We start from the raw sequence: 22,694 nt of genomic DNA, 5'->3' as shown, positions 1-22,694 counted from the left end.
GAACATGTGCTGTGACACCTACATGTGAATGAAATGTCACTGACATGGTGGTGTGTTAGTGTGTGTTGCATTTGTACAAGTGTTCCTGTATTCCTTCATCAGTGGACACAGGACGCTGCCCACATGATGCTGCTGGCTGTAAATTATTGGTTTGTGGACTTTTCTCAGTCCAGCTGTGACTTTTTAAAAACTCCAGTAGCACTGCTGTGTCTGATCTACTACACTACCACCACTACAGCAGTGTCACTGCAGCATTAAGTAGGATCCAGCACCGAAATCATACAATCACGTTGTGACCTCCTTGTTTATACTCACGTCCCATTCTCTGAGGTCCACAGACCATTCAGGAGCATTTAGTTCAAAAATTACAGACTGTCACCCACCTTTTGCTTTGTACATTTTAATTGTCCCTTTTACTTTAATCATCAATGGTCAGGAACCCCACAAAGCATGTATGATTTGGGTGGTGGATAGTTTTCAGCACTTCCGCGACACTAATGTGGAGATGATGTGTTAGATTATGTTGCACTTGCCCAAGTGTATCAGACAAAGCAATGCTGCTCACTCACTGTACAATACACACCTACCTTGTTGGTCCATTTGTAGATGTCTGAGACAGTAGCTCATCAGTATTTAAAACTCATTTATCCCTAGTGCAATCATACTGCTAAATAAGATTTCTGTCTTTTGCATGCACATGGTTCACTCCTTTTTGGTGTATATGAATTTGTTGTTAATGTTTGTTTTAGTTGTTGTATGTCATGTGTTTTATTATTTTATATTATACTCTATGTACGGGATTGTTAGTGACTCATTGCAAACCAAGATTCTCTTTGAGAGACACTAATAATAAAATTGATCTTGAACTAGTAACTTGTTTTAAAAAAACTCCATCATCCCTGCTATGTCTGATCCACTCTAACCAGCGCAACACATACGATCAAAAAGATACTGCCCCTGCTGGTCCGAGCATGAACCTCTTTGGTACCTTCTACAGAGTTATGGAAGCTGGATCTAGTGTGGTACCTGAGAAAGCCTCACTCTGCCCCCCATCCCCCCGTTCTCTTTCTCTCTGCCTCTGGCTTTCCTGACCCCACCTCCTTCTCCACTCCACTCCTTTTTCCCCTCTTTCGTCGCGTGGTCAGGTGACTACAGATCGGGCAGCTGGAAAGGCAGCTTCATCTAGCACATTCTCATAAAACGTTAACATCTCATACACGCAGACCGGGAGGGAGGTATCCACGTCAGTGAAGCGGATAAAACCAGACAGACTGCGGAGTGGTCGTGCAGCTATAAGGGTGTAAAAGATGGGAGATCGTACGGCGATTCTGTTGATGTTATTCGCAGCCTCGTCGCTTGCTGTCGAGGTAAGAAAGGACTGTTACGTTTTTGGAGATATAGGAGCTGTTTCTCTCTCCTCCCTGGAGCAACGGCAATCAAAAACACATCAGACCTCCATTAAGGGCATAGCTAACGTATCTGCACGTATTTGCAATGTGAAGTGTACACATGATTTACTGGTTATTAATAGTTGTATAACGTTTACGTCCAAGAAGCCCATGATTTTTTGCATCTGTCTACCGACGATGGGAGGTGGGAGCTCATGCTGTTCTGATTATTGCTGTTCGGAATATAATAGATACATCACATACATATTAATGAAATTACATCAACACAGTGTATTTTGTAGATGGTACGGGCTGTTTTCTGGAAATGATGCAGACGTTTGGATCAAATATATTAAAAGCTGCTGCATCCTTTTCCAGTGTTTGATGCGATGCCTTTTAGTGCAAAGGGATAATGTGCGAAGAGTTCATACACCAGGTTATCCGCTCCACCTTAAATTCAGGCGTCAGAATGTCATATTTAAGGTGGAAGGGTTTCGTGGCTTTGGTAAACCTAATGTGTGAAGGGTAAACGGATGTTTCACACCTAACCATGATGAGCCGATTAAAACAAACAGTTTGCATCGATTGTCATCTGGCTTTGGGAAGATAATTTATTCTTTAAGCCACTGAAATCTTAGTCGTGAAGCTGAAACGTAAAATCCTCCAGTAATGTAGCTAACGTTAAAGAAAGGGGAAAGTGCTGATGTGCAATTTCTCTGTCTGTCGACTGCGGGGAAAGATGCAGACCGTTTAGGGAGAAGAAACGAATAACCACAACACTGTAAACACGATGGCTGTGTTACTGACAGGGATATCCGTTAAACGTCGACGTTTTTGTGAAGGAAAATGAATGAATGATTCAGCTTTCTTCAGTCTGTCGAGTTGGAAATAAGATGTAGTAATAACGTAGTTAATGTCCGTTTTCGTGTGTATAACACACAGTCTCCGTGGTGTTTGTTTAGTTGTATTGCTGAGGGGTTTTTGTTGCGTGTCCGAAGATGCTGTCTGACCGAAGCAAGATGGCGGCGGTGATCTGCGGCTCAGTTAACGTTAAAATTAACGGCCCTCTGCCGACACACAAAAATACACACACACACACACACACATCACATCACAGTTAAAGACACTAGATGACAATCCATTTTATACAAATCCACGCAAACAAGGTTATAGCCATATTTACCTATTTTTACTTTCATAAGTGATGTTGGGCTCATGTAAGCTGAGCCCACAAGGACGCATATCTAACACACACACACACACACACACACACACACATGGGGAGAGTGAGTGAGATGGAGACAGACAGTGGGTAACACCTACCTCACTATATACCACACTTCTACATAAAGAAAACATAATTCACAAAGCATATCTGTAAGTATAAAGAATATTTTGTAAATATTCCTGAAACTTTTATTTACCTATCATATTTTTTCTTTGTAATATATTCCAAAATTATATATATTTTATTATTATTTTTATTTTTTATTTTTTGCCTTGTTTAGCTTTGCTCTTATAACAGTCATGCCAAACTTTGAGCTAGGGGTGGGCGAAATGGCCCTAAAATAATATCACAATATTTCAGGGTATTCTGGTGATTATATTTTTGGCGATATGAAAAAAACACTGAAATAACAGACTATTGCAACAAAATCAAAGTTATATTAATATGAATTATATAAAATTATTATTATTTTATATATATATATATATATATATATATATATATATATATATATATATATATATATATACCATAATATTTCTAATATAATACCATGGTTTATTGTACATCTATTATTTTACAACCAAACCACCTCCATAAGCAACTCCACTTTTTATGGGGCAAATTCCTCCAGCTCAGAGCCACATTCCACCGTATTTCACTGTGGCTAAATGACTCATGTAAAGAACGTATGCTGTATTATGAATAACTGCTTTACATAAACAAGTCTGATTATCACTAATATTGGTCTTTTTAATAATTTAAAAAATGATGACCATATTATTGAGAATGAAAAAATATGGCACAAGGACTTTGATCCTTGATAAAGAGAGGGTGTGGAGAGAGAGAGAGAGAGAGAGAGAGAGAGAGAGAGAGATTGCTGCCTCTTAAAATGAGAGTTCCTTTCTTTTAATCTAAAAAAAAATGACCAATTCTGTTTTTGTTTCCACTAATAGAAAAATATCAAGTTTCTGTATATGGCAAAGTCATGAGAATATATAAAATTATATTAAGCAAAAATATTGAGAAAAAACTGGAATTCATAATTCCATTAGATAACATTGTGTGCCCCAAGTTTATGAATGAAACATATATATATATATATATATATATATATATATATATATATATATATATATATATATATATATATATATATATATATATATATATAAGCATAGTAGCTCACCTAAACAGTAACATTTAATAACACTTAACTAATTTGACCCTTTACAGATATTCATTTTCTTTGTAAAGCTAATCCAGTTAATAAGTCTCAGTTTCTAAAGGTTATTTAATTATTGCTTGGTTTAAACAGTTTAGTACTATATGGACTGTTCTGTGCTGAACAACATCCACATAACAGTTCTATCTAAAGGTGAAACATGTTTGAGGCTAAACAATTTGTCATTCATTTCAACTTTCTAACACTAAATAGAGAAAAGAATATCAGTGCCATGAAGGTTTACTTGAGTAATCAGGCTGGCCCTGCATTTTCTGAATGTGTAGGACATTGGCATCTGTTTGGTGCTTCTCAAATAGATTGTGTGCTAGAGTGTGTGTGTTTCTCTTAGGGTGGCAAAACCGTCCTGCAATATATGTTTTATACATGCCAAATTCATCTTTAAGAATTTTTTCTGTCACCATTTTACTTCCATTTATCTTCACATAGTGTAGTAGACCCTTTTAAGACCAATACCAGGTGCAACTGACATAGCTTGCCTATGCACAGAATAAAGGTCCTCTGTGCCCAAACTGTAAGACTTTTATGTCAATGTATACTGGTCTGCAAAGGTGTACGAAGAGCCTTTTACATGTTTGAATGTTATGCTTTCAATATAATAGAGGGGTAAATAAAATATAAATTCCTTATATTCAGAAATACTAATCATTAATAAAGAACTACTTTTACTATGATGCAGTGAAAAATCCATTGACTGTTTTATTGGATACAGAATTCATTATATACATTCTAATTTTGTCAGAATTTTCCAAGAGTAATTTCACCATCGCATATTTCTGGCTAAGCAAACTTCTACACCTCTAAGAATTTGTTGCCTGTCATGATGACTAGTTCACACATTTTGCCAGAATCATTCATTCATTCATCCATTATCTGTAACCGCTTATCCAGTTCAGGGTCACGGTGGGTCCAGAGCCTACCTGGAATCATTGGGCGCAAGGCAAGAATACATCCTGAAGGGGGCGCCAGTCCTTCACAGGGCAGCACACACTTACACATTCACTCACACGCTCACACCTACAACACTTCTGAGTCACCAATCCACCTACCAACTTTTTGGACCGTGGGAGGAAACCGGAGTACCTGGAATAAACCCACGCAGACACAGGGAGAACACACCACACTCCTCACAGACAGTCACCCGGAGGAAACCCATGCAGACACAGGGAGAATACACCACACTCCTCACAGACACCCAGAGGAAACCCACGCAGACACAGGGAGAACACACCACACTCCTCACAGACAGTCACCCAGAGGAAACCCACGCAGACACAGGGAGAACATACCACACTTTTCACAGACAGTCACCCGGAGGAAACCCACACAGACACAAGGAGAACACACCAAACTCCTCACAGACACTCACCCGGAGCGGGAATCTAACCCACAACATCCAGGTCCCTGGAGCTGTGTGACTGTGACACTACCTGCTGCACCACCGTGCCGCCATGCCAGAATCAACTGACACATTATTAATATACATACATTACACGTCTGAATTAAGTAAAAGCACTATTAATTCAGTGTAGTCATTTAAAAACCAAAAATATTTCCACCTCTTGTCACCATATACTTATTTGTGCACAGCACTCTGTATGATGTACAGTACATGTGTGGCAGAGAAATGTGCTTAATTTTTTACAATTAATGTTAAGTAATTGAAATTGATTTATTTATGTGTTCTGTGTCACACTGCGACAATATGAGCACATGAAAGGTGGATGTTACTGTATAAAAATGAAGATTCTTGTGTTAGTCTAAAGGTCATTCATCTTAACAGGATATTGCCGCTGAAATGATAATTCAATATTTTTCAGTAATACTATATAATACAATAGGCAGCATTATGTCCTTTGGTTTAACAGAATTCATAGTTTTTTTTTTATTTTAATTCTTGATCATTCATCTGCATTTTCCCATTGCGGTACATCATACATTATATAAATATAATGTATACATCCTTGGAGGATCCTTGTGGTGTCAGCTAGCCTTGCCTCTGATCTATAGACTAATAAAACCAAGCTAGCTTTAGTATAAGGCTGACACCTGAGGTTTTTCTTTATCATGGGACAGATCAGTTCCTTCAGAATGCCTACAGAGTGCAGTATATGTGGATGTGGAAACCCACACTTTCCGTTGTAAAGGATAGACGGTACAAAAAAGCAATATAATATTAAACTTTAAAAATATAAAACATTAAAGTGAGCTTGAAGGACTTGAATCACGCTGTACATTTCAAATGATCTCTGTGCTAATTTTGGACAATAATTTGTTATTTAGTTGCTCTATAAATCTGTCTAGGGCCCTATATCATGATTTTGACTGTGCTGCTGGAGAACCCAGAATAGGTTGGTCAAATAGTAAAGCATTCATGTTTACTTTCATAAACAGTTACGTAAAATAAAAACAGCTAAACAAAGATTTTATTTTCCTGGATATTAAGCATTTTGTTATAAAATACCATTTTGAAAAGAAACTAAATTAACAAAGTGTGTTTGCCGTAGTGGTGGGTGGTTGCACAGTACTGCGAATGTAGATAAATGTACTGTCACCTCATGAGCAAAAGTACTTGCAATTGTTTTGTCATGTGATTACTGGATTACTGGATAGCGTTGTGGGCTTGTGGTACGCATAATAACAGTGTTTTGTTTATACCAGCCATTTAACAAGGAACATCACTGTTTCACCGGCACCAGGCTATTTGTTACTCAGCATTGTAGTGAAAGTTACGATCCTAAAGCACAATTCAAGACACAGCTGCTCACATGGCCTGTGATTTCTCTGTAATTCGTAATGTTGTTTCTTTCTGTGTGGCTTCATTGAACAGAGCTATGTTCCAAACAGGCAACAGCAGCACTTACTTTGCTTGTGATCCAGAACCAAAAGGTGGAAAAAACAATAGTCCCATAATCTCTTGGCTTCAGTTGAACAGTGTGTCTGTGTATATGGGGTGTTTTGGGGCAGAGGGGAAATCTATTGTGACAGTTAGGGTCAGGCCCAAGCCATAAAAACACAAAGGAAACGTCATCATCTATCGCTCTCTTGCTCTCTTGCTCTTTCTGTCTGCCTTTCCCAGTTTTGTATGCTCTACCTTTCCTCTCCTTTGTCTCCTTGAGATTGTATTACAAAAATAAATTATTGTAGTTGTCTTTCAACTTTTTACTGTTCTCTTAACTTCACAAGAATAACAACCCTTCAATAAGTCTAACATCAAGGCTATGGTCCCAGACATTGCTTCTTTTTTCTACACTCCTCCACCTTCTTTTTCATCTGAGTAGGCTTTCTTTCTTTCTTTCTTTCTTTTTTTTCTTCATCATCTGCACTAAATTTAGAGCACAGATTTAGACTGTGCTAACTTATTTATATGCTTGACTTTTGTGACTGCATTCATCTTTTAGTGTTTTTGTTGTTGGGTTTGATTGTTTTTTGTTTGTTTGTTTTTGGCCTATTTTTGACATAGCATATTCATATTATTGAAATGTGCGCACTCTTTTGCACTTTATACAGACAAAGTTTTTTTAATTCATTATCTGTAATCGCTTATCCAGTTTAGGGTCACAGTATGTTCAGAGCCTACCTGGAATCATTGGGCACAGGGCAGGAATACATACTGGAGGGGGCGTCAATCCTTTGCATACACTCGCACATTAACACCTACAGACACTTTTGAGCTGCCAATCCCCCTACCAATGTGTGTTTTTGGACTGAGGGAGGAAACCGGGGAACCCAGAGGAAACCCCACGCAGACACAGGGAGAACACACCACACTCCTCACAGACAGTCACCTGGAGGAAACCCACACAGACACAGGGAGAATACACCACACTCTTCACAGTCACCCGGTTGAAACCCACACAGACACAGGGAGAACACACCACGCTCCTCACAGACAGTCACCTGGAGGAAACCCACACAGACACAGAGAGAACACACCACACTCTTCACAGTCACTCGGAGGAAACCCACGCAGACACAGGGAGAACACACCACACTCCTCACAGTCACTCTGAGGAAACCCACGCAGACACAGGGAGAACACACCACACTCCTCATAGACAGTGTGAGTGTGTGTTTCACCATGTGAAGGACTGGCTCTCGTTCCAGGGTGTATTCCCGCCTTGCTCCCACTGATTCTGTTTAGGCTTCGGGCCCACCGTAACCCTGAACTGGATAAGCGGTTACAGACAATGAATTAATGAATGATTCTGACTTCTTTATAGACTAAATAACTAATGACTTTCACACTGTGTACCCACTATGTGGGCTGTATGAAAATGCGAAGATCTAGCCATTTAGCCAAATCCCACTAAACATAATAATATAAAAGCAAAAGCAATAATTAAATAATAGCAAGTATGTACTTACTTTTAATGGGCAGTTAATTGCTGATAACATAGGCCATTTCCTTGCCAGAATCTGATCCCTAGTTGACATATAATGCGCCTATATTACATACTTATCTTATTAAGAGAAAGGACTTACTGATTAAATGTGAATGATTAATTATGAATTATGTTCCATCCCTTAATTTTTGGCTTTAGTGTGTGTAACTGAAATTTGGTACTAAACATCACAGATTGTTGTAATGTCCCATTCACTCTGTTTTCTTTCTCTTTATTCTCATTGAACTTCCAAGAGATTAAGGCTGTATGAAGCTTTTTCAATCAGAGCTGAAAAGGCCAGTGCTGTTTTACATTATATGTTGCATAACTGGATTTCTGGTGCTGCAATCAGATTATAGTTTGCGTGTCAGTGTCTGCTACAGAGGCAGAGCACTCGTTTGGGGGGCTTGTGTGTAAGACCATTACTGTTCCACTGTACACTCTAAAGTGTATGGGTAGTTGAACAGTTAAGCTAAAGACAGAATTTGTAAACAGATATTAATTGGTCTAACTGCTATGTTTTCACAGCTGTAGGAATGGAATTCACTAGATGATGAACCAAATCCTCTTCTCTTATATGATCACTTTCTCTCATAAGACGGTGCCACAAATATATTTGCAAATATTTTATCACAGAATTCATTCTGTAGCTCTTTCCAAATGAAGAAGAGGTTATAGAATTTAAAATGGTAAAGAAATCTTATTTCTTGGTAATTAATGTTACATAAAAAAAAATAAAAAGGAAAATTAGGAAATTTTATGTTCTCATACATACTGAAAAGGCTGCACAGAAGAAAACAATATATTCAATAATAAAAAAAAAAATAAACACAGTTTAATTGTCTGAATGTATAAAAAAATATAACTCATAACTTAATTTATTTAAAAGAATGAATCATGGTAATGCTACAGAAATGATGATTTAGTGTTTTTTATCTGTTTAATACATGAATCAATTATTAGAAATTGTCACGAGAAGATCATTTTTCGAATGAGCACATGGAAAAAGTAAAAGTAAGGCAGTAACTTGGACCACAGCTGATTTTGATTTTAATCAGATGTAAAGGAATGTAATTATATGTTATTTGATATCTTAGAATTTTTCTTTCCATATTGGATTTGGGTAACGTTAACTGCACATTTGTAATGTCCTGAAATACTTAGGCATTATGTAAAAAAATGAATATGATATATGCTTATGTATATAATGTAAATGAACAGCAATAGGAATGTATGTGATGTATTGTGTGTTTGTTTGGAATCATTAGAAAACAAATTATTTTATATAAATAGTTGATTTTAAAAAATCCATTACATGATATTTGCTCATATGATGTAACAGGAGCAGTGATGGGAATGATAATTAAACCATGTGATTTTTAGTTTTTAAAGTTTTTCAAGGAGGATATAATGGAATTTTTTTTCTTTGACTTGGTTCAATGACTAGTGTAGGGGGCATTTTTTGTGCTATGATAAGCTACTGACATAATAGTTTATGTCATTTAAAATAGTAACAACAGAAAAGTCATATGCTGCTGTTTTCTGTCTGTTGGTGTTAGGTGCCATCAGATGAATCTGTGGGCTTACTGGCAGAGCCACAGGTTGCCATGTTCTGCGGGAAGCTCAACATGCATATCAACGTCCAAAGTGGCAAATGGGAACCGGATCCTTCTGGCACCAAGAGCTGCATCGGCACCAAGGAGGGAATACTGCAGTACTGCCAGGAGGTAAAGAGTGAGGGAGTAAAGGGTTAATGGAAAAGCCAAAATTTCTGAGAATAGTTTAAGGCAGAATGAGATGAAACCTGGCTGAGGTAAAAAATATCTTGTTTTATAACTTTGTTACAGTGTTATAATCATGAAATTGAGATGTTTGTTATTATATAAGCAGCTCATTATTTAGACAATAGAACATGTGTTAAGTCTTTATCACAGTTCAGTTAAAAGTGTGGGTGGATGTATCATTTCTTGCTGAAAAAGATCCACAAGACCTGTTTTTAATTTGCAATTATTTACAAAACCCTCCGCCAGAAGTTCTCAAACTATTTTTAATCTAAGGCCCTCTTTGTGAATATTAAGTTCTAATTTGTCCTCCACTTTCTTTAATTTCAGCAGAAAAACGTGAATTTGCAAGAATTTTCTGTAACTATGTACACAACACATACCTCATCAGTTGACCAGTGGATGACCGCCTGTTTAAATAACTGTTTCAACATGGCTGATTCAAACTGAATAAACATACGACAAAAAAGTGGTGATATCATTTTTGCAGACTTTCTGAAGCCCTTTAAGAACCCCTCTTCAGCTTCCAATTTAAGGAGCAATGTCCCGTACCACAATAAATATTTCAGGTAATTTTTTCAAAATAAATATTAGTGCAGTAATTGAGCTGTTTTTCCTGTAGGTTTACCCTGACCTGCAGATCACTAATGTAGTGGAGGCCAACCAGCCAGTCAGCATCCAGAACTGGTGCAAGAAAGGCCGACGTCAGTGCCGCAGCCATGTGCACATCGTAGTGCCCTACCGCTGCCTGGGTGAGTGTGTGTATGTGTGTATGTTACACTAGTACTGTCCATTAGCGTGATGTTCTTGTTGGAACACCCTGCCACGCTCAGTATTAACCTGGATATCTGGGACATAAAGTAATGCTTTTAGTATGGATGTTCCCATGTGCTTTTATTGTCTGGGTGCACCATCTGTCTCCTGCCTGGGAAACTGAAACTATTTTCTCACATGCTGATAGAAATAAACTCTGATTCCGTGTTGTCATTTGCATTAATATTTTGTGTTTGGTTGTGTGCTGAACATGAGTATTTTCACTCTGTGGTGACACCCATTTCAAGCAGAACTCTTCCATGATTTCAACAAAATAATCACCTAAAAATTGCAACCTCTACACACTACAGAAAGCTCTGGAAAAATTGGATGCATAAAAAGCACAATTCCAACCCCCCCATTCTGACAGTGTCTAGTAAGTGTGTTTTAGTACATTTGGCCCTAATTTTCTGCTGAGTTTGTAGTGAAGGTTTAATTCTCATCTTGATCAGCAAATATAAGGACACTGCTCTTAGTAGATTGCAGTACAAAAGATTAGAAAGGGAGAGAGCAGCCTCAATACAATTTTAATTCACGCCCTGTTATTTCGCTTTTAGAAAATTAAATCTCAGTGACAAAGTGGCAGAATAGATAGTGTCCTTGTCACATAGACACATAGACCCCTGGGGTCTTGGATTCCTGGATTTAAATGCCACATTAGGTCACTGTCTGTGAGGAATTTTTGTGTTTTCTCTGTGTCTGTATAGGTTTCCTCTGGCTGCTCTGATTTTCCCCCCACAGTCCAAAAATACATGATGGTTGACGGACTAGGAAGGACTAGTTATTCAGAAGTGTCCATAGGTGTGAGGTTGTGAGTGACTGTGCGAAAATTACTGAATTAATGAATGGATGGATGAATGAATGAATGAAAATGAAATCTGTACGATGTGATGCATAACATTTTTTACAGTTTGAAAACAATTTGCATTGCATTATTTAGATTTAAAAAAAAAAATAGAAGGGCTCATGGAAGCAGGGAAAGTAGCCTATTCACCAAAACCAAAATGGAGAGTGTTGTAAAGAAATGGGAAATGCTTTCTTTTGTTTATTGTATTTGAAAATAAATCCATATTTAGGAAAACAAAAAGAAAAAAACTGTGGTGGTTCTTAGAGCTGCTTTGATTGTGTGAATGATAATGATAGATTTCACTTTTCTCTCTTGATGTGTTCTGGTTACAAGAGCATTCCTAGTCAGTGGTATTCACAAATGACCATAAATAAGGGACCATTGCAAAAGATTGTTATTGGCTATAAAGTTTAAAAGTCTTATACACAGCTTTGATGGCTCATTTTCTTCTGTGTTTTCATTCAGTCGTATTTTAAATACTAACTTTATTGGAGTATGTGTCACTTTTAGTAGGTAGTTATGTAAATATACAATGTGTTTGTGTTCTCTAGTTGGGGAGTTTGTCAGTGATGCCCTGCTGGTTCCTGATATGTGTAAGTTCTTGCATCAGGAACGGATGGATATGTGTGAGAGCCACCTGCACTGGCACACTGTGGCCAAAGAGGTCAGAGCCTGCTACAAACATTTTTCATATTTTCAGCATTTTTTACTATCACAATTCACAGAGCTGTGTAAGGCAAAATAGTAGTTCTGCATATACATACTCTATAAATCATATCTAACCTGATGAGGACTTTCTGCTTTTTTTTTTATATATCTTTCTGCAGTCCTGTGGTGATCAGTCTATGAATCTTCATGACTTTGGGATGCTATTACCATGTGGTATTGATCGTTTCCGTGGTGTGGAGTTTGTGTGTTGCCCGGTTGAGGAACAGCAGGACTCTGATGCTGAGGAGCAAGAGGAGGCAAATTCAGACGTGTGGTGGGGAGGTGCTGAGGCTGAGTATACTGACAGGTATACACACTAGCACAAACACCTGCACACACAAACAGATTCAGGTTAGAATTTGATTTGATCTTTATTATTATATACACAAACGCATAGTGTGGAATTAAATAAAAAATGTTGTCTTATGTTATAATTTCACATATCTCATTTGGCTGAATATTACACAGAATGACAGAAAGAGTAATTACACAAGCATCTAATAGAATCTAAAGCATCTAAAACATAGAAAAGTACCCAGTTTTATAAATTGCCACCTTAAGCTATCATTCTGGAGGTCACATGCACCTAAAACTAGAGCTGATATTTATCAACACAAAGAAATGCTAAGTGGAGACAACTTAAATATATCACTATGAACAGACTTGAACAGCTTTTGATGTATGAATCTTAAAATATAATCAGTGTTTGTCGTTATTGACAGCAGAAGCAGAAGCTGATTAGCTGGCTCTGTTCTCAGAAGAAGTTAGATGAAAGATAAGCTAAATTTTGCAGTGGGAGAGAGCTTTGGATACTGGCTATAGAGCCTTTCATTTACAGGTTTACATTTCCCCAAGGAATCTAAATCTCAAGAAATCTAAACCAACACACCTTTCTTGTTCAGGCAAGCCCCTTCAGACCAGCAGGAGCCTGCCACCACAGAGGATGATGAGGATGATGATGATGATGATGATGAGGATGAAGGGGATAATGATGGTGATGATGATGAAGATGCCTGGGATAATGATGAGGATGGTGATGGTGTGGAAGATGCTGATGAGGAAGACGATGAGGATGAAGATGCCACAATTGAACGTGACGCTAGTGAGCAAGCCTTCAATATTGCTATGACAACCACCACTACAACAACAACTGAGTCCATAGAAGAGGTTGTGCGAGGTAAGCTGCAATTGCACACTCTCACACACAAACACATATACTATACGTGCAAATACAGAACAGGTTTGGCAGTCTCAGTTGAATAGGGGTATATTTGTAATGGCACTGTAATGCAGGCTTTTAAATCTGACATTTCATTTTCCAGTGTTTGTTTATGTATATAAGAACAAGCATTTCAAGCGGTGAAAAGGATCTGTGTTTACAGTGTGTGTGTGTGTGTGTGTGTGTGTGTGTATGCCAAAGCTGGAATTCTAGTCTCATGACTATCCAAGAGAATAAGAGCACAATGTTTGATTTAGCTTCTTGTCACTGAAATTTATTTTCACATATTAAAATTATAAATAGTGAAAATCTCAGTTATATATGCCATGTTATATAAATATAAAATTTTGCATATTTATATTAGTATATAATATACAGTACCAGTCAAATGTTTGGACACAACCACTCAGGGAAGGTAAATGAACACGGAAGACTTTAAAACTATGAAGGAACAAATATGGAATTATGTAGTAAAAAAACAAATGTTGAACATATCAGAATGTTTATACTTTAGATTCCTCAAAGTAGCCACCTTTTGCTTTGATGACAGCTTTGCACACGCTCAGCGTTTTCTCAATCAGCTTAATGAGATCGTCACCTGGAATCGTTTTCAGTGAACAGCTGAAATGTCCTAACTTTTTCCTCACAAGAAATTTTGTTAATTAAATTTTACAACTTGTGTTTATAAGTAATTTCTTCAGTTTTATTTGTTTATTTATATAAGCTCCATCTCTCAGTACTGTTCAAATGAAGCTCATATGTCAAAATGTTCAAAAAGACAATGGTTTTCATGGGGTGTCCTAGTTTTTTCACATGACTGTATATATGGCTACATTTGGAAATGTGTAAATGATAAATGTGCTCTGCTTTGTATATCCTGTACTGCTATTAATTATTATTAGTTAACTACTCTCCCTTAACTACTCATGATTTCAAGCAAATGTGTGGTAATTAAATTGGGCAGACATCCCTGTATGGTTCCATGCATGGTATGGTATCCCCTCTAGCTCCTGGGCAAAATTAAAAAAGCACAGTTCAGACCAACGTTTAGACTCCGCATATTATTTATCCGATACAGTATACCTGGAGTAAAAACTATATATTTTTTTTTTCGGGGCTTAAACTATATCACTAATATAATAGTAATATTAGTAAAAATAATCAGTTTTATTGTGAATACTTGACAGTTGTTTTGTTAGTATTATTTCACACACATTTCTTCAAATACACACATTTAATTTTTCATAGATGCACATGACATTTGTAACTATAATCAAATGTACATTACTCAGATTCTGCTTGCGCAGGTTTCCTCTTTGAAACATTATTGTTACTGTAGATTCCTTGTAGATCTTTTAAATTGTGCCATACAATTAATAAGATTTATAATTGTGGTATATTGATTATACCAATTCTACATTCATTTTAATGGACTTTGTTTTTCTATATAAGGCTCTCAGACTGGTTTCTGGGTTAATAGGGACGTTCTCTTGATGATTATGTATGTTTGTATCATGTTGAATGTCTCTTCTCATCAGCTGTGTGCTGGGCCCCGGCGCGGAGGGGCCCTTGCCGTGCTCTGCTGTCCCGCTGGTATTTTGTGGCGGAGACAGGCCAGTGTGCCCCCTTCACCTTTGGGGGCTGTGGGGGCAACCGTAATAACTTTGAGTCGGAGGAATACTGCATGGCTGTGTGCAGCAGCAGCGTGTGTAAGTCCACAGTGCTCTGTGTAGGAGAGGTACTCTTGTCTGTTAACTCACTGTATCTCTCTTGCCCGTCTCTGTCGCACTGTCAAGCCCTCAGCAGATGGCTGGCTGCATTAGTGTGCATGGATTAAAGGTCCCTTTGAGGTGGCCATTTGGAGATACTGTCCAACTCTTCTTTAACACTCACTCTCTCTGGAATGTTGCCTTAATGCGCTGCTTCTCTGCAGAATAAATGCTCTGACCTATTTTGAAGTGCGTGCCTGTGAACATCCTTACAGAAGCTTTTACACTGCTGTCTGAGATGAAGGGTCTGACTGATATGAATTTCTAACACTGATACCAGTTTTATAACCTGAAATCAAACCCAATAATTCACTGTCTATGATTTGTCATACCAAATAATTGAACAGCCACATCTTCCATCAAAATATAGTTTAAACACATTTCCTCCATTCCTCCAAAAGTTTGATTTCATGTCTATGTCCAAGTAGTTGGAGAAAGTAGCTTTAACAAATTATATCAGGTTTCAGTTGTTTATTTATTTATTTATTTAGTGGACAATATCAGTTTAAAAAGGAGCAGGAAAAGAATATAAATAGCATAATTAATAACACTCTAGAAGTTTTAATTAATCTCTATTTTACAGAAGTAAATAATAATTATAGAGTACTTTATCAGCAGTGTTTCTAAATATTTAGCGTTGCTAAATTTTAGTGGATTCTTAAAGGAACACTAGGTAAGATACGTTTGTTTTGCTTCTGAGGCTCCCAGTTTTGTAATTCATTTTATAGCATAGTACTGGAAACAATAGGGAGGGGGCTTAAGGGAGGATGGTTTCCTGCCCTTCTCTACAAGTCAAATAGTGCCATTTCTGCAGTGCTGAGCCCAGAGTAGCAGCAACAGTGGCTCTATTCACCTTATTATAGGTCAGTGAAGCATCACAAAAAATTTGAAGATTCAATTTTAAGCTAAAAATATTACATGGTGTTTTAATAGTTTTAATACTAGAAAAATAAAATATCAGTTGGACCCTAATGTAGTGTTTTAGATTGAAGTTCTTTAATACTGTATATTTAATGCTGCTCTTTACAACTGTGCAGCCTTCCTGTGTTGTTGCTTAATAACTCTGACCTTGTACCTGAGTGTAAGTGGAACAAGTTCATGTTCTAACCTCCTGGACTCTGTTTTACATTAGCTAAGATATTTTCACTCAGTTTACGCCTGTGTGTGTGTGTGTCTGTGTGTGTGATGTGGAGGGAAGGTGGGGGTGGCTGGTTAGACTGGTCTGTGTCAATGACCCTCAGCTCTGTGCTTTTGTCACTGTGAGTTCCTGTTGTCCCTCTAAACACACCAGCGGTATTTCGCTATCACACTCTCCACACATGAGGGCACAGTCCACACCACAGGCTTGTGCAGTTTTTACAATATGTTTGTAACCACTGATATAATTCCTGCATTGACCTTAACTGACCTGTTTACATTTTTTCTGCAATTTGTGAAAGTGTGGTTCGCCTGAATGGAACTTGCCAAACATACAGCCCCAATTATATGACAGAAAATAAATGTTATCTATCCTATGTGCTAGAGATATACTTGCTGTTAATGTCATGTTTGCATACGAATGATGGCTGCCTTGCCTGTCCTGGGTCTGTTTTTCTTGCGTCAGTTGTGCACATATTCACAGAAGAACACTACTAATAATACAAAATGTTATTGCTTGTTTGTGTGTGTTTGTGTATACTCTCTGTGTAAAAACTCAATTTAAATGTTCATTTAAAAAAATAAAAATGCAGGCATTGGCTGATACTCACAGTCACAACTGTGAGTGGCCAACCAGCAAGTACAGCAAGTACTAAATTGATGTTGTACTACAATTTCCCTTTTGTTTACAAGACATTTTGACTGCTACAGATGGTTCTGTTGTTTGTGCATGTTTAATGGTGCAGTAGAAGCCATACACTAATTACAGTTATTTATTGATGCATTTCCAAATATGTGAGGATGTGAAATGGAAGGAATGCACAAATGCAGTCAAGTATAGATTCCCAGACACTTTCTTAGCATGTTTGATTGGGCCTGAGATTCCAAAGCAACTGCCTAAATTGTTTTTTTTTTTTTTTTTTCAATGTAAAATATGAGTGATAATATAAGGATGTGTTGGCAGTTTTGAAAAAACGTATATTGACAGACCTATAAGTTATATCATATTCAGATAGCTACTAATCCTTCCACTCCTCTTCTTGACCTACCTCGGTATTTACTGCCGTTCAGTATTTTCTGTATTTAACAAAATGCTGTCTTTTCAATGCCTCTCTATCTTTCTGCATTGCACATCTAACTTTTCATCAGTGGAAACAAGAAAAGAATAGCTAGATTTGCTTTTAGTTTTTAAATTTGGACTTATTTAATTTTTTTTTCAAAATGTGTCAATTCTGAGAAAAAATGTGGTAACATTCTTCTTGGTCTTTTCATATATGTTCCACCTCACCCACCTCCTTCCAGTGCCCACTATGGCTCCCAGTCCTCCCGATGCTGTGGGCAGCTACCTGGAGGCCCCAGGAGACATTAATGAACATGCTCACTTCCAGAAGGCTAAAGAACGCCTGGAAGCCAAACACAGAGAGAGGATGTCTGAGGTGAGCTACAGAAGAGAATTAACAACATCAAGCTTATATATAATTTAATTAATTTCTCTGAGGACAGATTTGCGATTGTTCCACACCCAAGATATTTTTTTAACCCCTTAAATGTAGTAAAATATTTATAATGAACTGGCTACCATGTTGTTTTGGCTTTAATAAAAAAGAAAACAAAACCATAAATAGAAAAAAATAATAAATGGTTGTTTTTAATTATTCTTATTCATTTGTATTATAGTATTATTTTTATGTATTTCATTTTATGTATTTTAATTATTTTAAATGATTTTGTTATTATTTTATAAATTATTTTTACTGTACAGTGTCCTTGGGTATCTTAAAAGGCTCTAATAAAATGTATAAATAAATTTTATTATTATTATAAGAACAATGATTTAGTCAGTTGTATTTAATTACTCCGTGAGATGTGTAGTGTACAGTAGTGTTGTAAGAAATGAAACAGAACTCTGTCACATTATACATGCCAAGTCTTGTTGGCATTCACATGGTCATTATTAATGATAAATATATCACATATGATATGATCAATATGTATGTAAAAATTCAAACTTAATCTCTTGGGTGTATTCTGGGCTGGGTTTCCCAAAGGCATCTTAGAACATAGATGGTTCATAAATGGTAGAGTGAGAATCACACGGAACACTCTCTCTTCCTGTTAAGATGATCTTAACGCTAAGATGTTTTTGGGACACTAGGCCCTGGTTTGTAGGATGTCTCTATTTGATATTACAAATCTTAAATTGAGTAACATTGAGTGTGCTAGAGTTCACCACATACGGCTCTGTCATATTTTCAAGTGCATTTTCTAGTGGTAAACTCAGGAAACGATTGTAACCAATAGTACATAAAAATGTTTCCTAAAGAGTTATTTATTAGGGGCAATGGTTCTCAAATTGAAACATGAACACTTAAAAAGTTTGAATGCCTAATTTCGCTAAATAAAATAAAGCATTATCCTCTCTTGCTCTTCCAGGTGATGAGGGAATGGGAGGAGGCCGAGAGGCAGGCTAAGAATCTTCCTCGTGCTGATAAGAAAGCTGTTATTCAGGTATCAGCACGAATGTAATTGCTTATTGGCAATATTAATGAATACACAATTTATTCAGGGGCTTGTTAATGGCACTGCAGAGTGATTAGTGTTAAAGTTTTGGGCTAAGACTGTACTTATGTTAATGCAATTAATCTAGACTTTAGCACTTACTCTAAAATACAAATGCAGCCACGGCTGGTTGATAGCATAAAGATCAATATATGGCATTAGGTGTTAATGTGAGCTGTGTGTGTGTATGTGTGTTTTCAGCATTTCCAGGAAAAAGTAGAGGCACTGGAGCAAGAGGCTGCCAGTGAGAGACAGCAGCTGGTGGAGACTCACATGGCTCGTGTTGAGGCTCTGCTTAATGACCGCCGCCGCCTGGCACTGGACAGCTATCTTACAGCCTTGCAGGCTGACCAAACCAGGGTAAACACACAACACACACACACACATACAAGGACAAAAAAGAAAAAGTTATCCAGCTACACACATACTGATATACAGTGACTTGCAAAAGTATTCTTACCCCTTGAAATTTTTCACATTTTGTCACCTTACAACCACGAAATAAAATGGGTTTTAAGTGATAGACCAACACAAAGTAGCACATAATTGTGAAGTGGAACAAAAATGATACATGGTTTTCAAAATTTTAATAAAATAAAAATCTGAAAAGTGTGATGTGCAAAAGTATTCAGCCCCCCTACAATCAATACTGTGCAGAGCCACCTTTTGTTGCAATCACTGTTGCAAGTCTTTTGGGGTCTGTCTCTACCAGCTTTGTGCATTTAGAGACTGAGATTTTTGCCCATTCCTCTTTGCAAAATAGCTCAAGCTCAGCCAGGTTGAATGTAGAGTGTTTGTGAACAGCAATTTGCATGTCTTGCCACAGATGCTCAATGGAATTTAGGTCAGGACTCTGACTGGGCCATTCTAACACGTAAATATTGTATTTGTATTTGTATTTATACTGAGACTAAATTACACACAGCTGGACTCTATCAACTAATTAAGTGACTTCTGAAGGCAATTGGTTGCACTGGATTTTATTTACGTGCTACTTAGTGTTGGTCTATCACTTAAAATTTCAATAAAATACATTTAAGTTTGTGGTTGTAAGTTGACAAAATGTGAAAATGTTCAAGGGGTATGAATATGTTTGCAAGCCACTGTACAATGGATAATCATAGCATACCATTGTAGATATTGTAAATAGAACTTCCAATCTGTCTGTTTAAAAATATTTTAGAACAGCAAGCCAAAACTTGCCTAAATATTCTGCTCTTCCAATACACGCTTTGCATAATACATTTATGTCAGCTTTTATCTATGATATCAAATATGCTTTGAAATCACATAAAAAGAGCCAGGTCTTGTAGGAGTGTAAATGCCAGGTCTTGTAGGAACGTAAATAACTGCACAATTGGAAAGATAGTGTGAACAGACTTGCCTATAAGCACTTTACGTGTATTTATTAATGTGAACACCAACATGCCTCCCAAACTCAGCAAAAAAAAAAAAAAAACATTCACCCCTTGTGTCTTGCAGCCTCGTCAGGTGCTGAGTTTGTTTAAGAAGTATATTCGAGCTGAGCAGAAAGACCGGCAGCACACCCTCAAACACTTTGAGCATGTTCGCATGGTAGACCCCAAGAAAGCTGCTCAGATCCGACCCCAGGTACCCATACCACTCACAATTTACCCATCAGTCCCTTAGACAGCATTGTTTTGTACAAAGTGTCACCTTTTAACCCATTCTAACCCACTGACCACAGATGCTGACCCACCTGCGAGTGATTGAGGAGCGTCTAAATGAAAGTCTGAGCTACCTTTACAAGGTCCCCAGAGTGGCCAATGAAATCCAGGACCAAGTGGGTGAGTGCTGACCGTTTATTTGGAAAACTGTTTTTTGGTTATTTTGGTAATTTATGAGCAAGGGTGGTATTTTTTAGATTTTTAAACATTACTATTGTTCCTATTTTAATTTAATTTAATACTTTTACACATCTTTTATGTTTATTGGGCTATTCTCACACAAATGACAGAAACATCATGCCATGTTACTTCTTTTTGAATATACAAAGAAAGATGCTTGGTTGGATTTGTTTGGTTATATTGTTTGTGTGGTAATTCAGTGATTTTTCTTTTAGTTTAATGGCTTGAATTTATATTTATCAACCAGTATTTATCAAAATTAACAAATGTATAAAAAACATGTTACAGATACATTTGTAAAAACAAAGTCCAAATTGGTTTTCTCTAGCCTGAAATAGTATAGTAAAGCAATTATTTAAAGCACAAATATAGTTACTAAATTATTTTTACTTATGCCAACATTTTGATGTTTTATTTATTATACTAAGAGTATAATAACATTAATATGTTATTGCAAACATTAATCTAAATAGAATTAATTTGTTTTATTTAAAAATCATTCATTATCATTGTCTGTAATCCTTATCCAGTTCAGGGTTGCGGTGGGTCCAGAGCCTACCTGGAATCATTTGGCGCAAGGCAGGAATACACCCTGCAGGGGGCGTCAGTCCTTCACAGGGCAACACACACACACACACACCCATTCACTCACACACTCACACCTACAGACACTTTTGAAACCGGAGCACCCAGAGGAAACCCACGCAGACACAGGGAGAACAAACCAACTCCTCACAGACAGTCACCCAGAGCGGGACTTGAACCCACAACCTCCAGGTCCCTGCACCATCGTGACGCCCTTTATTTAAAAATGAAATACATAATATTATATATGAGAAACATATATGTGGACATATAGCAGTAATGAGAAAATAGAAAAAATGGTAAAAATAAAAAAATAAATCCTTTTGAAACAGGAAATTTATCTCCTTTTTTACTGTGCAGTATTGAGCTCCAATTATTCTAGTGAATTTATATGGTGATTTATGGTAATGAAAATGTGGAATCCTTAGATCAAAATTACTCAATTGGTTCTAACTGGTTCACTGTTTGAGAATCTGGGTTTTGCACATTGCCTGATGTCACACACAGTAGTGGGAAACATCCAATACTTCAGATCTGATTGCTACATTAACTGCGCCACACAAACACACACACACACACAGAATATGAATCTCTCTCTTTCTTTCTGTAGTGGTGTTGATGCAGCGAGTCCAGGCGGAGGCGGCTCAACAGCTGTCGTCTTTGCAGACGGATATGAGAGTGAGCTATGGTAATGATGCCCTAATGCCAGACCTGCCAGACAGCACTCCTGTGCAGGACGGACTGGGATTCATTCATCCAGAGAGCTTCAACCAGGCCAATACCGCCAACCACGGTATTCACAACACAACAGCACAGACACAGTAAAGCCAGATACATAACAACAGTAGGAGCTGCAGTGCTTTGTATCCCACTTACAAACATAACCAGTAGAACAGCTACCACACCAGCAATCAGTGTAATTACAATGTGTTAAAAAGAGAGTTTATTGTAATTTGCACAGTAAGGAACAGGTTTCGTGTACAATGAAATTCTTTCTTTGCTCCTCACCAAGAATGCCAAATGGAAGAGAAAATACTACGAATAACTAGATAACTAATAAAGTGCAAAGTTCACTGAGATATATACATAAGTGAACGGTAAAGTGAACAAGTGCTACAATCACAAACAGCAATAAGTAGAAACAATCATTTGTGTGACAGTAAA

The 22,694-nt window shown here is 37.3% G+C and overlaps 1 protein-coding gene across 2 annotated transcripts in view; it reads left to right on the top strand.

Annotated features, from left to right (window-relative positions):
* Nucleotides 1-1,136: 1,136 nt before the first annotated feature.
* Nucleotides 1,137-22,694, top strand: part of appb (amyloid beta (A4) precursor protein b) — a 28,490-nt gene continuing 6,932 nt past the window's right edge. Inside the window, exons 1-13 of one of the 2 annotated variants that reach the window (XM_066686014.1) lie at nt 1,137-1,367; nt 9,804-9,971; nt 10,648-10,777; nt 12,237-12,349; nt 12,513-12,700; nt 13,296-13,570; nt 15,151-15,321; nt 17,821-17,954; nt 18,952-19,026; nt 19,279-19,437; nt 20,560-20,688; nt 20,786-20,885; nt 22,141-22,323. In XM_066686014.1, coding sequence (XP_066542111.1) covers nt 1,308-1,367; nt 9,804-9,971; nt 10,648-10,777; nt 12,237-12,349; nt 12,513-12,700; nt 13,296-13,570; nt 15,151-15,321; nt 17,821-17,954; nt 18,952-19,026; nt 19,279-19,437; nt 20,560-20,688; nt 20,786-20,885; nt 22,141-22,323 — 1,885 coding nt within the window. In that variant the 5' untranslated portion in view covers nt 1,137-1,307. The remainder of the gene's footprint in view (nt 1,368-9,803; nt 9,972-10,647; nt 10,778-12,236; nt 12,350-12,512; nt 12,701-13,295; nt 13,571-15,150; nt 15,322-17,820; nt 17,955-18,951; nt 19,027-19,278; nt 19,438-20,559; nt 20,689-20,785; nt 20,886-22,140; nt 22,324-22,694) is intronic. The other variant, XM_066686015.1, reaches the window with a different exon arrangement.

The sequence above is a fragment of the Hoplias malabaricus genome, chromosome 12 (genome assembly GCF_029633855.1).
Source record: "Hoplias malabaricus isolate fHopMal1 chromosome 12, fHopMal1.hap1, whole genome shotgun sequence".
In the NCBI taxonomy this organism is placed as follows: domain Eukaryota; kingdom Metazoa; phylum Chordata; class Actinopteri; order Characiformes; family Erythrinidae; genus Hoplias; species Hoplias malabaricus.
Note: the sequence above shows the minus strand (reverse complement) of the source record. Positions and strands in the feature narration are given on the sequence as shown.